Source organism: Aspergillus nomiae (assembly GCF_001204775.2).
Source record: "Aspergillus nomiae NRRL 13137 chromosome Unknown contig00257, whole genome shotgun sequence".
Classification (NCBI taxonomy): Eukaryota; Fungi; Ascomycota; class Eurotiomycetes; order Eurotiales; family Aspergillaceae; genus Aspergillus; species Aspergillus nomiae.
In genome coordinates this window covers 19,171-37,010 of record NW_015378312.1, presented here as the reverse complement: position 1 = coordinate 37,010, position 17,840 = coordinate 19,171, and the positions used below count along the sequence as shown (strand labels likewise).

At 50.1% G+C, this 17,840-nt stretch overlaps 4 protein-coding genes across 4 annotated transcripts; 2 read left to right on the top strand and 2 right to left on the bottom strand.

Moving 5' to 3' along the window:
* On the top strand, positions 1–1,953 carry eng2 (putative GPI anchored endo-1,3(4)-beta-glucanase; the record flags this gene model as incomplete). Its single annotated transcript, XM_015553619.1, has 1 exon — positions 1–1,953. One exon carries the CDS (start codon positions 1–3, stop codon positions 1,951–1,953), a length of 1,953 nt encoding a protein of 650 aa, XP_015404533.1.
* Positions 1,954–2,559: 606 nt separating this feature from the next.
* On the bottom strand, positions 2,560–5,886 carry ANOM_008362 (putative NRPS-like enzyme; the record flags this gene model as incomplete). The annotated part of the gene is made up of 5 exons (XM_015553618.1): positions 2,560–3,693; positions 3,744–4,057; positions 4,093–4,754; positions 4,809–5,563; positions 5,620–5,886. The coding sequence occupies 5 exons, from the start codon at positions 5,884–5,886 to the stop codon at positions 2,560–2,562; spliced, it is 3,132 nt and encodes a 1,043-aa protein (XP_015404532.1).
* A 3,368-nt stretch (positions 5,887–9,254) lies between these two features.
* ANOM_008361 (O-methyltransferase) lies at positions 9,255–10,710 on the top strand (the record flags this gene model as incomplete). Its single annotated transcript, XM_015553617.1, has 5 exons — positions 9,255–9,437; positions 9,518–9,647; positions 9,699–9,822; positions 9,882–10,321; positions 10,370–10,710. The coding sequence occupies 5 exons, from the start codon at positions 9,255–9,257 to the stop codon at positions 10,708–10,710; spliced, it is 1,218 nt and encodes a 405-aa protein (XP_015404535.1).
* A 6,220-nt stretch (positions 10,711–16,930) lies between these two features.
* ANOM_008360 (uncharacterized protein) lies at positions 16,931–17,703 on the bottom strand (the record flags this gene model as incomplete). The annotated part of the gene is made up of 2 exons (XM_015553616.1): positions 16,931–17,328; positions 17,424–17,703. The coding sequence occupies 2 exons, from the start codon at positions 17,701–17,703 to the stop codon at positions 16,931–16,933; spliced, it is 678 nt and encodes a 225-aa protein (XP_015404534.1).
* Between the last annotated feature and the right edge of the window lie 137 nt (positions 17,704–17,840).

Below are 17,840 nucleotides of genomic sequence, written 5' to 3'. Positions count from 1 at the left end.
ATGTCCTCATCCTTCGTGTGGACCGTAGGGTCCATTGCTCTTTCTTTGATCACTCCGACGATCGCAGACGGCTCTGGTAGCCGTTATCAGCTGATTGAAGCCTGGCAGGGAGACAAGTTTCTGGATCATTTCAACGTCTTCAGCGGTGCCGACCCAACCAATGGATTTGTCACCTATACCAACCAGAGCTACGCAGAGAGCTCGGGTCTCATCAAGGTAACCGAAAGTGGTAGTTTCTACATGGGCGTTGACTACCAGACCGAGCTCAGCCCGAATGGGCCGGGTCGAGAGTCGGTCCGTATTGAGAGCAAAGAGTACTATGATGAGGGTTTGTACATCATCGACCTCCAGCACATGCCGGGTAGCGCCTGCGGTACGTGGCCCGCTTTCTGGTCTGTGGGACCTAACTGGCCCTATGATGGTGAAATCGATATCATTGAGGGTGTCAACAAGCACGAATCCAACAAGATTGTCCTGCATACGAGCGGTTCGTGCGCCTTGTCCAACGAAAACGATATGACCGGTACAATGACATCCAACGAGTGTGGCGAAGCATCGGGGACCGTCGGCTGTGTGGTCGAGGGCAAGACTGGCACCTCGGGCACCCCGTTCAACGAGAAGAAGGGTGGTGTCTATGCTATGGAATGGACTTCGAGTTTTGTTAAGATTTGGTATTTCGCGCGCAGTGAAATTCCCAAGTCGATTACCGAGGGTAACCCCGACACGACGGCCTTTGGCGCACCGATGGCTCACCTGCAGGGGACGTGCGACTTTGGCGCGCGCTTCAAGTCGCAGAAATTCATCCTTGATACCACCTTCTGTGGAGATTGGGCTGGTGGCGTGTTCGGTGACTCTGGCTGCCCAGTCAGCGACCCCAGCAACCCTATCCAGAGCTGTGTCAACTATGTGGCCCAAAACCCTGCCGCTTTCAAGGAAGCCTACTGGGAAATCAACTACATCAAGCTGTTCCAGACTGGTACTGGCCATGCGACCGCATCCGTTGTTTCGCAAGCGGAGACCGCCACTGCTGTTGCGTCCAAGACAATTGACAGCGTTCCATCTGTCACCTCCACTACCGCTCCTGTTCCAGAGACGGCATCTGCCGAGGCACCCGCCACTTCAAGCGCAGTTCCCGAACCTGCCAACCCGCAGACCAGCGTTGCCGGTGCCGAGACCACCGCTGCTCCAGCGAACCCTTCGTCAGATGACAGCGATGAGGGTGCTGATGCTGTTTCGGAAACCACCATCTATGTGACAGAAACCACGACCATCTGCGGAGCCACCACTCAGAAGGGTTCTATCCAAACTCTCAGCGCCGGAGAGACGGACGTCTCTCCGGCAAGCTCCACGGTCGAGTCGGCGGCTCCTCCCGCTGCTGCTACGCCAACGGCCCAGGAACCTGTCGCTTCGCAGCCTGGCACCACCGTGAACGGCGGTACTCCCGTTCCCACCGATGTTTCCCCCGAAACTCCTGCCGAGGAGACAGCTGGTGAATCTAGTGCACCGACCCCAAGTGCCCAACAGCCAGAACAGTCCCCACCCTCTGCAACCAACATCGAGCCTGGCACCGTTCCCCCGGCTGCGTCGACCGCAGCCCCTACCGAGGAGGGTACCCCAGAGGGAGCTAGCCCAGTTGGTGCCACCGAGTCGAGACAGGCTCCTGAGCCGGCACCCACGAGCGTTGCCCCCATCCGCAGCCCTTCCCACTCTTCATGGACCATCCACTCCTCGAGCCGTGTTGCATCGTCTTCTAGCTTTGCTTCCACCACAGCTTCCGCGAGTCGCACCACATCCGCAACCCAGGAGGCTACCGCTCCGACGGAGACCAATGCAGGCGCCTCGACCGGGACTAATCCCGAAAGTCCTGTCTTCACTGCGGGTGCGAGCAAGTCCGTAGGCATCTCAGGCATGGCCGGTATTGTTTGTGGTGTTATCATGGCTATGTTGGCCTAAACAATGTATTTTTAAGTCGGCGGATGTTTCCACTTTTTGTTTGGTCTACCATTTTCTTTGAAGCGACATATCCAGTAGACTGGGGGGAGGGGCTTTCTACAAATACCCACATTTTTCTGTTTCCATTCAATTCAATTGAGGCTTGACATATGTCTTGCTCTGTCCACTCGTTTAAACTGCTCCTCCCCCGTAGACCGTTTCTGATTCTGTTTAGATGTATTAATTTGTGTCGTTCTGGATACTTTGTGTTGGATAGACAGTTGAACTGAATATAACACCAAACAAAATACACAGAAACAGTAAGCCGAACGCCTTGAGTTACTGGCAAAACCCTGTAGTTCTTCAGCCACGCGGGTGGCACCCGGATTGAATATCATTGGTTCTTGGTTCTTGGTTCTGTGCAAGCCATTCACGGGTCTCCCTCATCAGGGCTTTGATGGTGTTGAGGTCGGACAACATGTCCCCCGCTCAGCACAAGCTATAATCAAACAATAGTATCATTGTGTTGTATTCAATATATGTGCAATAAATACTAACAAGTATAAACAGCCTCAACATTAAGGGTCAAACTACATTATCATCGTCTCGTCAAACACTCGTTGCGATCTAGGTGGTCTTCCAGCGCCGCAGCCAATCCTGTGCATACCTATTCACGATCCCATCTTGGATAATCCTCAAACGGCCGTTCCGGAGTGTGGTACTGTCTCGCTCGGCCTTCTCCGTGACAAAGGTCTTTGGTGCTGGTGCTTCGTCGCCGTACATGGCCTCGTAATGATCTGCTAGCTTGACGGCTGGATTGATCATCTCTTCGCCTCGGGATTCACTGTCGCGCAGCATTTGTAACCAACTGTCGAAGGAGACCGTCTTGAAGTCAAAGCCGCTCCGTCGCAGGGCATCGAGCAGAGTGGACCAGGTAAACGTTCGGGGATTGGACAGGTTGTATATAGTGTCATCAATACGCTGGCTGGTTGCCGCATTGCCCTGGGGATCTTCTAGTGTATTGACCGAGCAAGCTTTGGCGATTTCGAGGATAGAGGATGCCAATCTGTCTACGGGGAGCCATGAGCAAGTGGTGTCGAGCTGAGGCAGAGCCTTGAGGGTTAATGCTGATCGGATCATCAGTGGTATGGCCTCCGAATCATTCCAAAGACCTTTCTTTGAGTGTCCTGAGACCTGACCAATTCTCAACGAGAAGGCTCGAGCGCCCGATCTCCGAGCGTTGCTTACGATCTTCTCTCCAATTAGCTTCGAGCGACCGTAACCCATTTCAAGTGCGCTATTCAGGTCGTCAAGAGGCGCCTCGTTGATGTCGGACGTTGGGGCACCGAGAGCCGTTGATATCGATGAGCAGAACAATACCACAGCTGGGGCGGGAAGATGTACCGAGAGAGAAAACTGGATGAGATTGTATACTCCTTGAATATGAGGCTTGAAGTTGGCGAGAGGGAGGTTGAAATTGACTGGCCAAGCTGTGTGGATGATTAGTGACACTGATCGCTGCATCTCCGCCAGCATATCCTTGCCAACGCCCAGATCAGACTTGTCCAGGGCGCTCTTGAGAGCGACGATCTTCTTTGTGCGGAAGGGCATCACCTCCAAGCCTTTCTGTGCGAGAGCATCCAGGATCTCTTCTTTCGGCTGCTCCCTTCTGGTTAGGCAGTACACGGCGGACACTGTATCATCGTTCAAAAGTCTGAAAAGGGTGTGCGCGCCAATGGACCCAGTAGCACCGGTAAGGATCTGAGTGATGTTAGAACAAGAACAATGACTATGGCATTGGAAAGACATACTACACTCCTGTTGCTTGAGACGATGTTCGGGTTAGGCGTGTGCATGCGGAACGTTGAATACTTTTCGATCAGCTCTGGCATCAATGATACCTCGTCTTCCACCTCCGTGTCTTGACCAGTTTGCACAGCTTGGATATGCTCTGCCAAGCGGGAGATGCTTCCCGTTTCAAACACTATGGTCTGACCGATAGTATTGCTATCCGTGATCTTGAAATCTCGGAGGATCAATCGACGCAGATGAATTGCTTTTAGGCTATCGACTCCCTCGGCGAAGAAGTCAGAATCCGGACTTGAGATGGGAAATCCAAGCTCCTCTCGACAGATTCGCATGAGATGAGCACTGTGTTACTTTGATCAAGCTCAAGGGTACCGTCGGCGGTTTGTTCAAGCTTAGTATATGCCTCCTCGATCACATCTGCGTATTTTGCATATACTTGTGCCCGGATCATGGACCCCTTATCGGTGCGAGGGCAGACTGAACCAACAGGTAAGACCACGATCATGTCCCGGGAGATCTGGGAAAACTTCTCAGCTCGGGAATTTGCATCCTGCACGGTAGGCCAGATAAGATCTAGGTACTCTTCGTCAGAGAGGCTTGTTGCCTCGTCTGACCGAAAGATCAAAAGACCTGGAACGGATTTGCCCACCCCAGTGACAACCGCCTCTTGGATCAATGGGCTTTGCTTTATGGCTCCCTCAATAGGCAGGGGCAACACCTTCTCCCCATTGACAAGGGTAAGTCGATCATCTAATCGAGTCACGTATTTCCATCGGTCAGGAATGGTAGGGTGTGGTGTGAAGACGTCGCGGGAATGGTACGACCCTGGGGGCTCATCCGAATTCGACGCTGTCAGTGCTGGATGACCAGCGAGGTACACGCATTCATATAGATCTCCGCTGATGGGCTTCATCCAGATAAAGGGGCGCAGATTGTCGAAAAACTTCACATAATTCCAGAAAGGATCGCCTACTGGGCGGGAGAGGGAATCTGCTACCAGGCCAGCCTCCGTTCTATAAGTGTGTCAGGCAACTGTATCATCGTGATGGGACTCAAGCACTACTTACAGACCAAACGAGCCGCCAAAGTGTACTTCCTCCGCCACGAGGCGATCACCCAGCTCATCAGGGCACGGCGCGCCACCATATGTCACTAGTTTACACTGTCTCAGAGCATCCAGTCCCCTGGGACTATCGACTAGAAGTTGGAGAAGATAAGGGACACCCTGAACAGATTCAGGTTTACCAGCCTCAAGCGCTGAAATGACTGACGATGCTGTTAGGGGCAGCGATGCATCCCACATATACGCTGTCCTCCTCATGTACATTGCCTGTAGGGCCGTTGACAAGCCGTGTAGATGATACCACGGTAGAGAGTTGAAGGATGTTAGCCCCGGACCCCGCATTGGATGGGTCATGATGGCCTTGTGACTCAGATAAAGAGGCTTTGGTAGACCGGTGGATCCAGAGGAGTGGAGGATCAAAGCGATCTTTTGTTTTTGGATTTCTGGATTCCGGGTTCGGTGCAGGACTAAGACGTCGGTCTCTTGGGGGGCATCCACAGACGGTCTTTGTGTAATTGGGCGACATGCGATTAACTTCAGACGGAGAATCTCACCCATCGTAGCACGGAGGCTTGGTGTTTGTCCATAGAGGATTGTGTCGCAGCCAACCATGTCCAGGAGTGATACGCACGCCGCGGCTGACAGCCGTGGAGAGAGCATCATGACCGTGTACCCTAATCTGCTCAGTGCGAAGAAGGTAACCACCATGTTAAGATCAGACAGTGTGAAAAGAGCGACCACAGCTCCATCCTTGCGGGGCTACTGATTGCATGAGCTGCGCTCATACTCAAGTGAGAGATATGTGGAGGACTTACCGGCCTGAAACCACAGTCCATCAATGTTGACACGGTTTGGTCTACCATGCAGTCCAGGTCTTGCCCAGTGAAGTATTCATATGAGGTGGCATCATCGTTGGATGGCTTGGGATAGGCTAGGATGGGCAGCTGGACTGGATCTGCTGCCCTTAAGCGGATGAGGTCGTCCAGGACATGAAGACGGCCAAAGCGTGCAATCAAGTGCTCTGGGTCTGTGATGTCTGGACGAGCATCTTCTGATGTCTCATTATACTGTGGGATTCCCATGGCGAGACATCAAAGAATGGGAAGTCAACCGCCAGTGCTTGAGAGTGGGGGAATTGAGGAGGGGATGGCAACGAGCGAGTTGTATTTAAACGAGACTCTCGACAAGCTAAAGATCCACACACTCGACAGAATGACGAACACTACAAGTCACCTGTGTTCGGTTCTCGTGACTTTCTGGTCAATGGTTTCCGCAACAGGCGGGCATCCTTCTCACTGTCCACGGATCTCTCCGTCAGCTCTCCACTCTCATTCACCGAGTGCCACCGTGGGGGTGTAGCGGTGAAACTTCCCATCTTGGTTGATCTGAGGGTCGCGTTGGTACCAATGGTGAATTGGTGTGGAATAGGCCGGCTGAGTCTTGCCAGGGCCTGCAAGATACTTCCGGCTGTCTGGAAAGACGAATAGCCCACTCCAAAGGCTAAAGTGCACGGACGGGACCCATTTTGAACCTTGAATCGTGGAGCGATCGTCATCGATAAGCTCCCGAGTGTCTGTTCCCCGGCCAATCCTGACGCGTGGTGGCTGACGTCGAGATTGCAGGGTAATTTGTCAATCACACCGTAGTCCCTGCAACACCAGGATTGCAATCCCATGAGGCCCGGTGCATTGGGCTAGGAAAGCGCTATGTCGAAGCGTAATCACTGTCATTCAATGGCTGCAGCCAAGGGAATCACTAGGACTCGGTAAGCCCGTCAATGCAACCCAAGGAACCTGCGCCTGGCTCCAGCTACCTGGTTTCTTCACAACGACAACACGCTCGAACGTCGATCAGATTCTTTCGAAGCATCATGACGAGAAAACCTTGGATGTGTCCATCATAACCAGCCTGTTATTTATCTTCCACATGCTTTGTGGCCTGAGACATAAAATTCCTTCCGACAACAGATGGCCGAAACTGAGCCTGGCAGTGTCTGGGCCCACCACTGAGGTCAAAGGGTACTTTTGCATGGCGATATGTGTGATTCAGTTGAAATATTTTCCCTTTCCTTTTCTTTTCCTTTTTTGGGCCAAAATTACTTCCACGTTCTATTTCTGATTGCCCAGCTCTTTCATGGGATTCGGATAAATTGGCCGCTGAGCAAAGAATGGGGCCGGCCTTGAACCGCTCAGCAATGGAAGGGGTGAAACATCCGAATCTCCACTACAAACGCCATACCGATCCGGAAAGACCTCGATTGAATTCGATAGCTCGAAGCAGAGACCTCTTGTGGTGTCTTGGGCGACCACTCTCCAAGCGAGAAAATACTCACTTGAAAGTACTTCTGCTCCAGTACCAGGAGTCCGGGACTGATACTCATTGACGCCAATGGAAGGAGGACCGCTTTACTTGCCCCAAATGCATTTCGGGACCGGGCCTTTTTTTTCCCTCTTGGCTATTCCTGGTCTCTTCTCTTTCCTTCTCAGCCTTTTCTCCGTTGGTGGGATATGAAGGGTCGCACTACGACTCGCTATGGACACTGTTTGTCGAGAGTCTCGGACGATAGACCATTACAGGATTAATGCAGCCGTGTTGATTGGGCTAGTGGAAGTTCTCCATGCCGAACGCCACCGGCCTTGAACCAGTGGATCGGGTCGACCAGTCGATCCGTGACGATTCGACCTATCCAGCATCCTATCGACTCTACTCTCAGCATCGTTCGAGCGAACACCTTCCACACACGCGCACCTCATGCAATCTTACGTATTGTGACTGGGGTAGACCTGGGCGCACATCATGTTCATACTTCTGTTCCTCCCGTTTTGGCAATACTATTCCTTCGTTGTCTCATACCACGCGGACCCCCCTGTCTAGTTTAGTTCCATTCCTTCCCGCCATGGTCCGGTTTCTTTTTCTTTTTTCTTTGCGTTTTTTTTTTTTACGTTTCTTTTTCTTTAGCCCCCTGTTCGCATCTCTCAGCCGCTCATGGATATCCACAGGACTGCATGTGTAGTGTGCCACAATGCTAGGCTCGCATTAGGAAGGCCCGAAAAAGCAATATGCCCTGTTCGGTCGCGCAATCTAACCACCGAGATCCCTGTTCGACCCCCATGTCAATCATTCTACCCGGACATGTTCGGTCAGCTCGTGCTAGTAGCCCCGCAGACCTGAGGACTGGTTCCTCGGCATGTATAAGGTCAAATGGTGGTAGGTCCAGGGTGGCAATCGCTGCGATGCGCATCTCGTTTTCCAGAACAGGGCATCGCCCCATATCCCGTCGGAAAAGAAACCACCAGGCAAGAGGTCATATAGCCGCAACGTAAGCATAGCTATGGCCAAAGAGAGCGGGAGCGGGGTATGTGTACACCACTGATCGTCTGGCCCGATGACTTAATTTAATTTAACTTCACAGATTGAACGCGACTGGATCTTAACATGATCAGGGGTCATGGGTAATGGACGGTGCAATCGGGCTGCCATCGTCTACAGATTGCGCATGACCTCTATTGTCTTGTCACCCCTGTCGAAAGGGGGTATGGTTCTGGATATGAATCGAAGATGAGTGGTGCCAACAGCTGCAACAGCTTCCCGACATGGTTCCGTGCTCCGGCTAGCGGATATGTCCGAGTGGCCTATGGCCTAGTCACTGGATCGACGCTGCCATGATCGCGATCGGTATTCGCCGATTCACACGGGTAGACCAGATGGAGAAAGGTTCCACGGGAGACAGAAGCCGTAGCGGTGGCGTCAGCATTGGCCCACAGTGGCCGTGGCCAGCTCGACGATTCGAGGGCATTTTCTCTCTCTAATAGCAGTCGTCGGTAAGGATGCATGACGACGGTGTGTGGTGGGAATCGTACGAAATTGATAGGGTAGAATATAGAGCACTCTACTTGTGCCGATAGTGCGCATACTATTCGGATCCGTCGCAACAGCTGGTATGAAGACGGTCTAAGATGAATAAAATCTCCGTGGAATAGGGACCCCGAAGGAGAGCATGACACAGAGTCTGGAGGGCCTGTCACCAAAATGACTCGCCAATGCCCCCCGTCCTTGATTAGCAACGGACAATAAGGATTTGGGTTCTGCATGGCGTCAATTATTGCAAAATCAAAGTCGACGAGTGGATTCGACTAACTCCATAGCCCCCAAATGACAGGAGGTAAACGGAGCCGTGCCCTAACTGCGGCCGGAAGTCTCACTCGGCTGTGCCGTTTGCAGACGTCAATTATTGCCTGGAGAATTGTTCCGCTACGCCCCTGCCTCGCTGTTCTACAATGGCCTCGTATCAAACTCTCCTGTGTAGTGCAGATTTTGCTCTATCGCTTTGTGATTCATATAACCCATGGGCTCCCGTCTCGCGACCGTTTTAATTCCGGCCATCTTCCCTGGTGTAGCGGACGTACATACATAGTATACATATATGCATTCCGATTCCAACTGCGCGAACATGGAGCCGCAACTGCCGACGCCCCCGCTACTATCCCTGGTGGAGGAGATCAAGGATGCTGCATTACAAGAATGCAACTCTGCCTGTTCGGCAACGTCACATTACCGCCTCCTGGGACTGATTGATCAGTTGAAGTACACAGTTGAGACCCCGACCGAGACCGTTTTGCGGTTAATCTACCAGGTATGCCTAGATCTTCCTGCCATTGAATGTGGCCTGAATCGCCTGTCGCCTGTCTGTCAATTGGCTGATGCGTTACATAGCCCCCGCAGAATGCAGCCCTTCGTACCGTCATCGACCTTAACATTTTCCCCTTGTTACTGGAAGACCCCGCCAAAGGACTATCAGCTACACAGCTATCAGAGTCTACTGGCGCTGAGAGGGCACTAATTAGTATGGAGGAGATGCAATATACACTTTACGGCTAGCCACTGATCTGTATAGTCCGCCTAATGCGAGTCATGACAGCGTTGGGTCTGTGCGCCAGCATCGAACCAGAGGTGTACCTCCCCACAGACAAAACAATAGCAATGACACAACCGATTGGACGTGATGGTGTTCCATGCATGTAATGAGCGCCGAGCATCACCTATCAGCCTGTGCTTTACACTGACATGACCCCGGCAGATACGACCTAACTGTTCCAACTCTCGCTAGACTTCCAGAGTACTTCCGCGAGCACCACTACCTCATGCCCAAGGAGTACTCCCGGTCTCCAATGCGATGGGCCGTAGGGCAAAGTCAATTCGAATGGCTCGCTCAACGCAAGCACCACCAGGAACTATTCAATTCATACATGTCCAGTCGACGAGAGGGCAAACCTTCGTGGTTCGACGTGTATCCGGTTGAGAGGCTCACGCATGGCGCGCTGGAGCATGACGGCGCCGTATTCCTGGTCGACGTCGGCGGAAACCAAGGCCATGATCTGATTCGTTTCCGTGAGAAGTTCCCAGGTGTTCCCGGGCGGTTCGTGCTCCAGGACCTACCGAAAGTGGTCGCTTCCGCACCAGCCGGTGAGGAGATTGAAGCCATGGCGTATAGCTTTCTGGACCCCCAACCGGTGAAAGGTACGGTTTGTGTCCCGAGCCAATCTGTCACAAAGCTAAATTTGAAAGCAAAAACAGGCGCCAGAGCTTATTACTTCCGTGCTATCTTCCACGACTGGCCGGATTACATTTGCCACAAGATCCTGGTCAATACCCTCTCAGCCATGACCACCGAGTATTCGCGCATCATCATTGCGGACTTTGTCCTTCCGGACACCGGTGCAGCGCTGCTGCAGGCGTCGATCGATATCCAGATGATGAGCATTGGGTCTGGGATGGAGCGGTCAGAACGTCAATGGAGGCAGCTATTGGGAGCTGCTGGGCTGGAGATAACCGGCATTTGGAGTGGGAGTCCCGGTATGGAGAGCGTTATCGAGGCGGTGCCTATACGGGCTGTTTCGCGATTATAGTTTGGAATCCGCGTCGATTAGGGTTTAATTTCTCATGTTGATATTTAATATTTTCGTCCATAATTTAATTGACTTCGAAAAGGGCTTCATTCAAGAGTGCTATGCTGGACGGGATTCGCGCATCGATATTGGAGGCTCCCAAGGCCGATAGGGTTATAGATGAGTCGTCCGCCATCTATAGCCCCAGACCAAGCTTCAGGAGAAACAGGAATCCGGAGAATAAGTTGCCTACAAAAAACCTCAATCTATGACTAACACCCGTTCCATCCATCCCCCTTACATGTTCTTCCCCTCCCCAACAATGCAATTATGAACACGAATGGGCAAAAATCGACACATCACATCCACCCTCAAACACGACCAAATTGCCTGACAGTTTCAACTTTCCGCCAAAATCTCACAATAAAGTTATCCCTTGAATCAACCAATCGACATACTGCATTGCATATACTCACCCAGTCCCAAAAAAAACAAAAGACGCACCACTACCATGCAAGACGATCGATCATCCCCAAAACGCAGACGCATCGCATATGCACCAGCATCGATAACGCACGGACATCCCAACCGTGGTAGGACTCAGGAGGGCCCCACGCTCTATCCGAAACAAGGGATTTGCGCTGTCATATTGGCGTCTCTCGTTGTGGTTGGAGATGTCTCACCGCTGGTATATAGTTTATTGGTTTAGTGCCGTGGGGAAAAGTGAGATGTCATATTTGGTGGTTGCAGGGGTCAGGAGGTAAGGGCGTTTGAGGTATGTTTGGTCGTTTAACGGTTCTTGGGCTTGGGTCGAGACCGCCGGTTTAGGGGGGGTTCGTGGATATTACTGCATTGGTTGATATTACGCGGTTTGTCTATGTTGCCAGTGGGTTTGGGGGGGGTGTACTTTGGGGTTTGGATGGATCGCAGCGTTTGGGAGTTGGCTGGATCTTGTTTTACCTGGTTTCGGGCTTTAGAGAGAGAGATTGTTCTAACAGGTCCAAGGAAGTTATCTTGTTGAGTAATGGAATTGCGTCTAACTATTGATCTCTCGACAATATTTGGTTCTGGTCTGCCCTTGTAGTGAGGCTTACTAACATTGAAACCTCCAGCTGGCTGCACTACTTCTGAAAATACATACAGCATTTCAATGAGGAATCTAGACTTAATGAATTTGGTAACGTATGTCTGAGTTGGGGGTAGTAAGACCATGTAAGAACGTTAATATCTGCCGTGTAACCAAGACACATTGCCCTCTTTGTAAAACTGCAGCGATATCATGCATTTACCCTCTGTGTGTTCGTCCTGTATAACGAAATTGCTCCTGTCCAGTGACTGCCTCATTATGTCGGTGGGGATATAGAATAGCGGTGTGTCCCAGGCAATATCGACCATTGCTATCTTGGTTGCTGTTGTGGAAAGGACAACTATGTGAACAACGGAGGATATTTGAACCAAGGTAATGGTGTAAGCTTAGTTGTTATAGACATTTTTCACTCCAGAGGAATGGCAGTTAGGGAATTGTTGTACGGCTTGTATTCAATGCAATGGAGGCAGTTCCATATTCGCATTGAACCAATGGCTATTGGAATGTAATTCTACTATGTTTTCTATCATTCAGTGAAGTTGAGGCCACTTTTCATTAACTGATTTCTATTTTCAGGAGCCTTGACAGGGAAGTTGATAAGTGAATTAGATGTGGCTGTAGCTCTGACAAAGACCACCGTCCAGAAGTAAAGAGTAACTGTTTCACGCACAAAGCCTCACTAGCACTTGAGTTATCACATATTGATGTAGAATATAGTGGAGTATGGGAATCACTGTACTAGGAAGACTCCTACAACAACTATATGTCTAGTAGCCTATGCAGCTTCTTGCATAACTATCGCGCTCATTTTATACGTCTATGCTTATATCATCTGTTCTAACAGTTGGCGATTGAGTGTTCCCCATAAAGACTCCTTAGAAAGACAACTGGCTTCTATACAGCGTTCAAATGATAGCTAGACAGTTTTGTTATAGCCATCGAGTGACGCTTGGTGAAGTGCGCTTGGTGAAGTGCGCTTGGTTGTGAATTGTCATGGATATTGGGTTCGCATTGGGAAGCGACAAAAAACATGCGGTAGGTAATATTTCATGCCTCGAGGCATTGCATACAGCAGTCTTATTCTGTTGACTACAGGATGGTTCTCCTCACGATGGATCCCCAGTGAACGAATGTCTTTAGTAATGTCTTCAGTATTTCCTTATCATTATATAGTGCTTGCAAATGGATATCATTGGGGAGGTCAGCAGCATATCTTGTCAACCCGAACTATGTATGATCTGATTGTACATCTTTACACTCCCAGATCGTAGCTATAACTATAATCTAACAGGTCTAGGGGCAAATACAATATACTTGAAGGTCTCTGTTGTCGAAAGAAAGCCGGCATATATGTTAATCCTAGTGACTAGCACAGTTCAGACTACTCCTGTATCCGCATGTCCGCAGACCAAATATCATAATATTTGAAGACCGATCTCTGGAACCCTGGACGTAAACTAGGATCCTTAACTATCCAAGTATTGAGACAAGCAGACAACAACCAAGCACTCCAAGTCATCGGGTATGCCCTAGCTATCTACATGTAGACCTCCGTGCCATTGACTAATGCACTCATCGCCTGTCTCTGGATAATGACGCTCGTTACCACTGCAGTTATTTTCTCCGCAAAAGTCGTATCTGTCCGCAAGTTCGCCATCTTCCTTGCACAGAAAAAGAGTGTCTTTAAAATTCTCGCCATTAATTGCCGTATTGTTGTTTCGGAATATTTCCTCAATTTTACGCAGATAGCCGCCTGTGTACTAACGGTCAGTATCAATGACGTTCAAGCATGATGTTCTTCGGCTCATTCTTACCCCTGTGTATAAGTGTTATTGCGCAGTAATACGTGCCATTGTTACATTGTACTGGAGTGGCAACAGACAGGGGTACAATCCCGGCCAGTATGACAAGTGTGAGCAAGATGGTCTTCATTATTTGTGATAGACGAAACTGATGCTCTGTGTGGGATGGATGGTCACAGCTAAGGGGATGATTCCACGTGAGGACCGCAAGTGAGAGAACGTGGTTATATACCGAAGATCTCTTGAGTCATACCCTGTCGAGCCTGCATAAGTAATGAGTACCCTTTCCTTTGATTTTCTTTCTGCACTTTCCCATCTGTTTCTGCCAATGGAGGAATCTACCATGGTTGCATGGTGAGACGCTCAAGTCAACTGACACCGACAAAGCGCCTTTATCTATGCATGTCCGGTTATTGTACTGGTCGTATTGGAATGTTTCGGCTTTGCTCGTCAGACAATGACAATGGGCTTGCAAGTCATTCCCGGTCCTTTGACAAGTTTCTAGTCTGCTTCACCAACACTTCTGTTGCTGATACTGAGGCATCTCGGTTGCTCTTCTGAATGAGTATGCATGAACTATCATCTGCCATTCCTGGAGCACTTATAAAGCGATGTAGATACAATTTAGGAGCCTAAACAGAAGAACAGTGCTAGTACGAAAAAAAGAAAGAATCAGTCTCCCGCGGTCCGCTTCACGATATAAAAATACTGCATTTAATCGCATAGCAAAAGGTCGAGTGGTCAGGGTCGCCGAACTTACCATTGTCAATGAGCGCAACACAGTCAGAAGTTAAAATTAGGGTCCGGGAGTCCTTTCTTGAGACCAAGCCTAGAATAATAAATAAACGAGTTCACGTCAGTGTCAGGAGTGTTGGCATGATGCTCCCTTACCCATGACTCAAGGTCATCAAGTTGGTCCTCTACCGCCCGATACATGAAGGTAAACAATTTAGTTACTGGCATGATCTTGTTTGCGACTTTCTTGGCTCCTTCTTCAACCCACGGCCGGATGAGGGCTGCGCCCAAGCTCAAAAGGATTCCTCCCCAATGGGCACAAAAGATCCCTGGGATCAGCAAACCGGCCATAACTAGTTCAGCAACAGTCTTTTTGATCATCTCGTTTCTCATTGTCTCTTTCTTCTGGATGTAACCCATATGTCTCACAGCGCCGCCTTGGATGGAACCATATATTAGGCCAAAAACTTTGAACTTGTCTGATCTCGTCAGGGCTGGGTTTATGTCGGACGCAGAACACGACAGGACAAGCTCGACTTTTCGATTGAAGAGAATATTCCTCTGACCTTTGCCACTTGGCTTCTTCCCAAATTCTTCCTTGAGCCACAGATATACCGAATGTACGAGACGGCGAAGATTGTGGGAATCGTGATATAGATTGTAACCGATATAGTTTTCTGATATCTGCGGGGCGATTTGAGAGATGATATGCCACGTGAATATTCCATTTCCTGTCGAAAGTTTTGCTAAGTCATCGATCATTCCTGGTCGGGCGCTCAGATATCGGCAGAACTGTTTCTCTTTCCCATCCACCAGCATGCAAAGTGCGTATTTTGCGTCTTCATGTAAGGTGGCTTTTCTCTTTTCTGCTAGAATCAGGTGTAATCTGGTGTCAGACGGTTCAACGCTGGTATGAAGCCAATTCGCGAAATTTCTCTGCTGCTCTCGGTTGAAACCGTCCATTGCATCAGCTGGAAGATGCAAAGTGCGAATTGTCCCCGGTCTATCTGCCACCAAATCGTCTGCAACGTCCCGAAATTCAGGAGTCACCAGTAGTACTTTTCCGAGAGCGTTGTCGTCCGACAACATGTGTATCAATTTTCCATTGATTTCGCAGATCAATTGAAAGACATGGCTGCTTTTCGCGTCAACGGTCAGATCCGGGTATCGTACCGACCCTCCCTGCGCGCGTTTCTTATTGTCAACTACGAACACCCAGGGGATTTTGCTTATTGGACTGAAATCCTAAGCAAGCTGTAGTTGTTGATCTACTGTGCCTGCCTCGTCACTGTCCGTTTCATCTCCTGCTTCGGATTGGTTCGCATCTGGTTCCGAGTCCGAGACGGAGTCCAAGATCTCTTCCGCCGTTTCCAAGACAGAAGTTGAGACGCGCTCTTCCTGATCTAGGTCCATGGTAAGAAGACTGTTCAAGATAGTCTGGTACTAGGATGCAGTTTCAACATCAAGACCGAGTGAAAACATTGTAGAAGGCGGAAAAATAGAATCGGGGGTTTCGTTTAAATAACGTTGGCGTAACACACGCTAGACCGATAACAAAATAAAGCAATTATAACGAGGGAGGCAATCCCTTTGTTCGATACCATCCTTGGATGGTGGCATCTCCAAATGGAAACGGTGTCGGGCGCGGTCTAGCCCGATCGACGAGCTACAGGCATAGAACGGATGGGATTTCCACCGCTGAAGAAATGGGGACTTCAAAGTCACTCTTTGGGTAAAAGCTCTGATTCTAGACCCTGGTTACTTTCACACAGGTGCTGTGTCAGGCTCAGTATTATTATCGAGTCCATACAAAGCTATTCAACTTGATTTCGTCATGAATTATCTGTGGGTTATCTCAGCACGTGATTATGTTTTTCACTGCTTGGGGCCTGGTAACCAACTATAGAATGTTTGTCTAAAGATACGCTTTGACACTGCTTTGAAAGAACTGATTGAAGGAGTTAGGTGGGAGATTCTGCAGCAATAACAAAGGGCGATCATGAAAGTATCTCGATAAAAAGGAGGGTCTGGGCCCTTCTACATAAATCGTAGACCGCGTGACTTTTGCCGCATCCCATGGCATTCCAAATGCATTCCGTGGTTAACTGTATAGTTGTTTGACTAGATCCACTGGGGGTTATGTACTGTCCATAAAAAATATGCAGATGTTCTGGAATCACAATTCTGCACATACTCCGTTTTATATGAACATGAAAACACGATCGGCCCTTCAAGGGTTTTAAAGGCGGGCTTGGTAATAGTAAACAACCGTCTGCTGTTCAAGCCGATTTCGAGAAAGCTTGTACACCACCATGTAAACGAAGACGAAAGAAAGGACGATGAATGTCTCCAGATAAGAAGGACATACCCTCGTAGGTTCCATTCCCCAGAAATCAGACTGAGTTATGATGAGTAGGTAATATTAGAATGAAGATAATAGGCGACGGGCCCAGTTCCGTAGTTTCCGAAACCGTGTAAGAACGCCTCCTCAAGAGGCAGGTATTATTCGCTTTCCACCCATGGGTGTTATTTCAAGTCACCACGCAATCGGGTATTATGTACAGAGTGACGGCTGAATAATGGTCACACCCAAACACGCTCCTCCGATCGGATATCATCACTGGCGGAGAACATTGCGGATAGCAGTCTCAGCCCACAATTTCGTATACTGCTTATGCAGCCAGAGAATATGCGGCGGCATCGGCTGGTTGTCGGCCTTTCCTTTTCCTTGGTAGAAACAGCTCTTGAGAGCAAACTCCGCCACTCCTTCCTCGGGCTTAACGACGGCGGACATTTCGAAGAGACCGTCCGATTCACGGACGTCCTGTTTGCGGGGGCTGTCGCCGCAGCGGACCACGATCCGCTCGGGGGTCTTCTCGATAACCTCGAAGTGGTCGGTGATCAGGGTGCCGACATCGTAGGTGGAGGCCTTCAATTCTGAGCGTTCCCAGAGGTGGTTCGCGGTCTCGGGGCCTTGGTATTTCCGGGCGAGGTAGGCGCGTTGGAAGGCATAACCTAGTCACATCCGGCATGTTAATAACGATTCTCTCCGACCCGGCCGCCGGGGTTGGGTATGGCCGTTCATGGGGGGTGGAGGGTCCTGTCTTTACCCCAGCCGCTCCAGACTCCAGCACAGAAGGCTTCCGCGAGCTTGCCCTTCTTCTCTAACAAGGTTGGGTTAATGTCGGACAGGGGTACTTTGCGCACGCAGAGGTCGTGGGTGGTCGGATTTTGTTCGGGATTGAACTTGCGGTAGGCGGCGGATTGGAAGATGGGATCCGTGGACGACATCGGTACGAAGACGTCATTGCGCGTGGTGTAGAAGAAGGCGCCCGCCGAGGCAAGGCCTCCGTAGGTGGAGAGCTTCAGGAGTCGCTTGATGAGACCCATTGGGACGCGAGTGGCCTTTTCTGAATTGAATTGCGGAAGAAGAGAAGACAGAAGAAGCGCGAAGGGGAAATCAAGTGACGGTTCACGTTGATGACGATTGCGGACGAATCACCTCCGGTCGCCAAGACTGCGGAGTC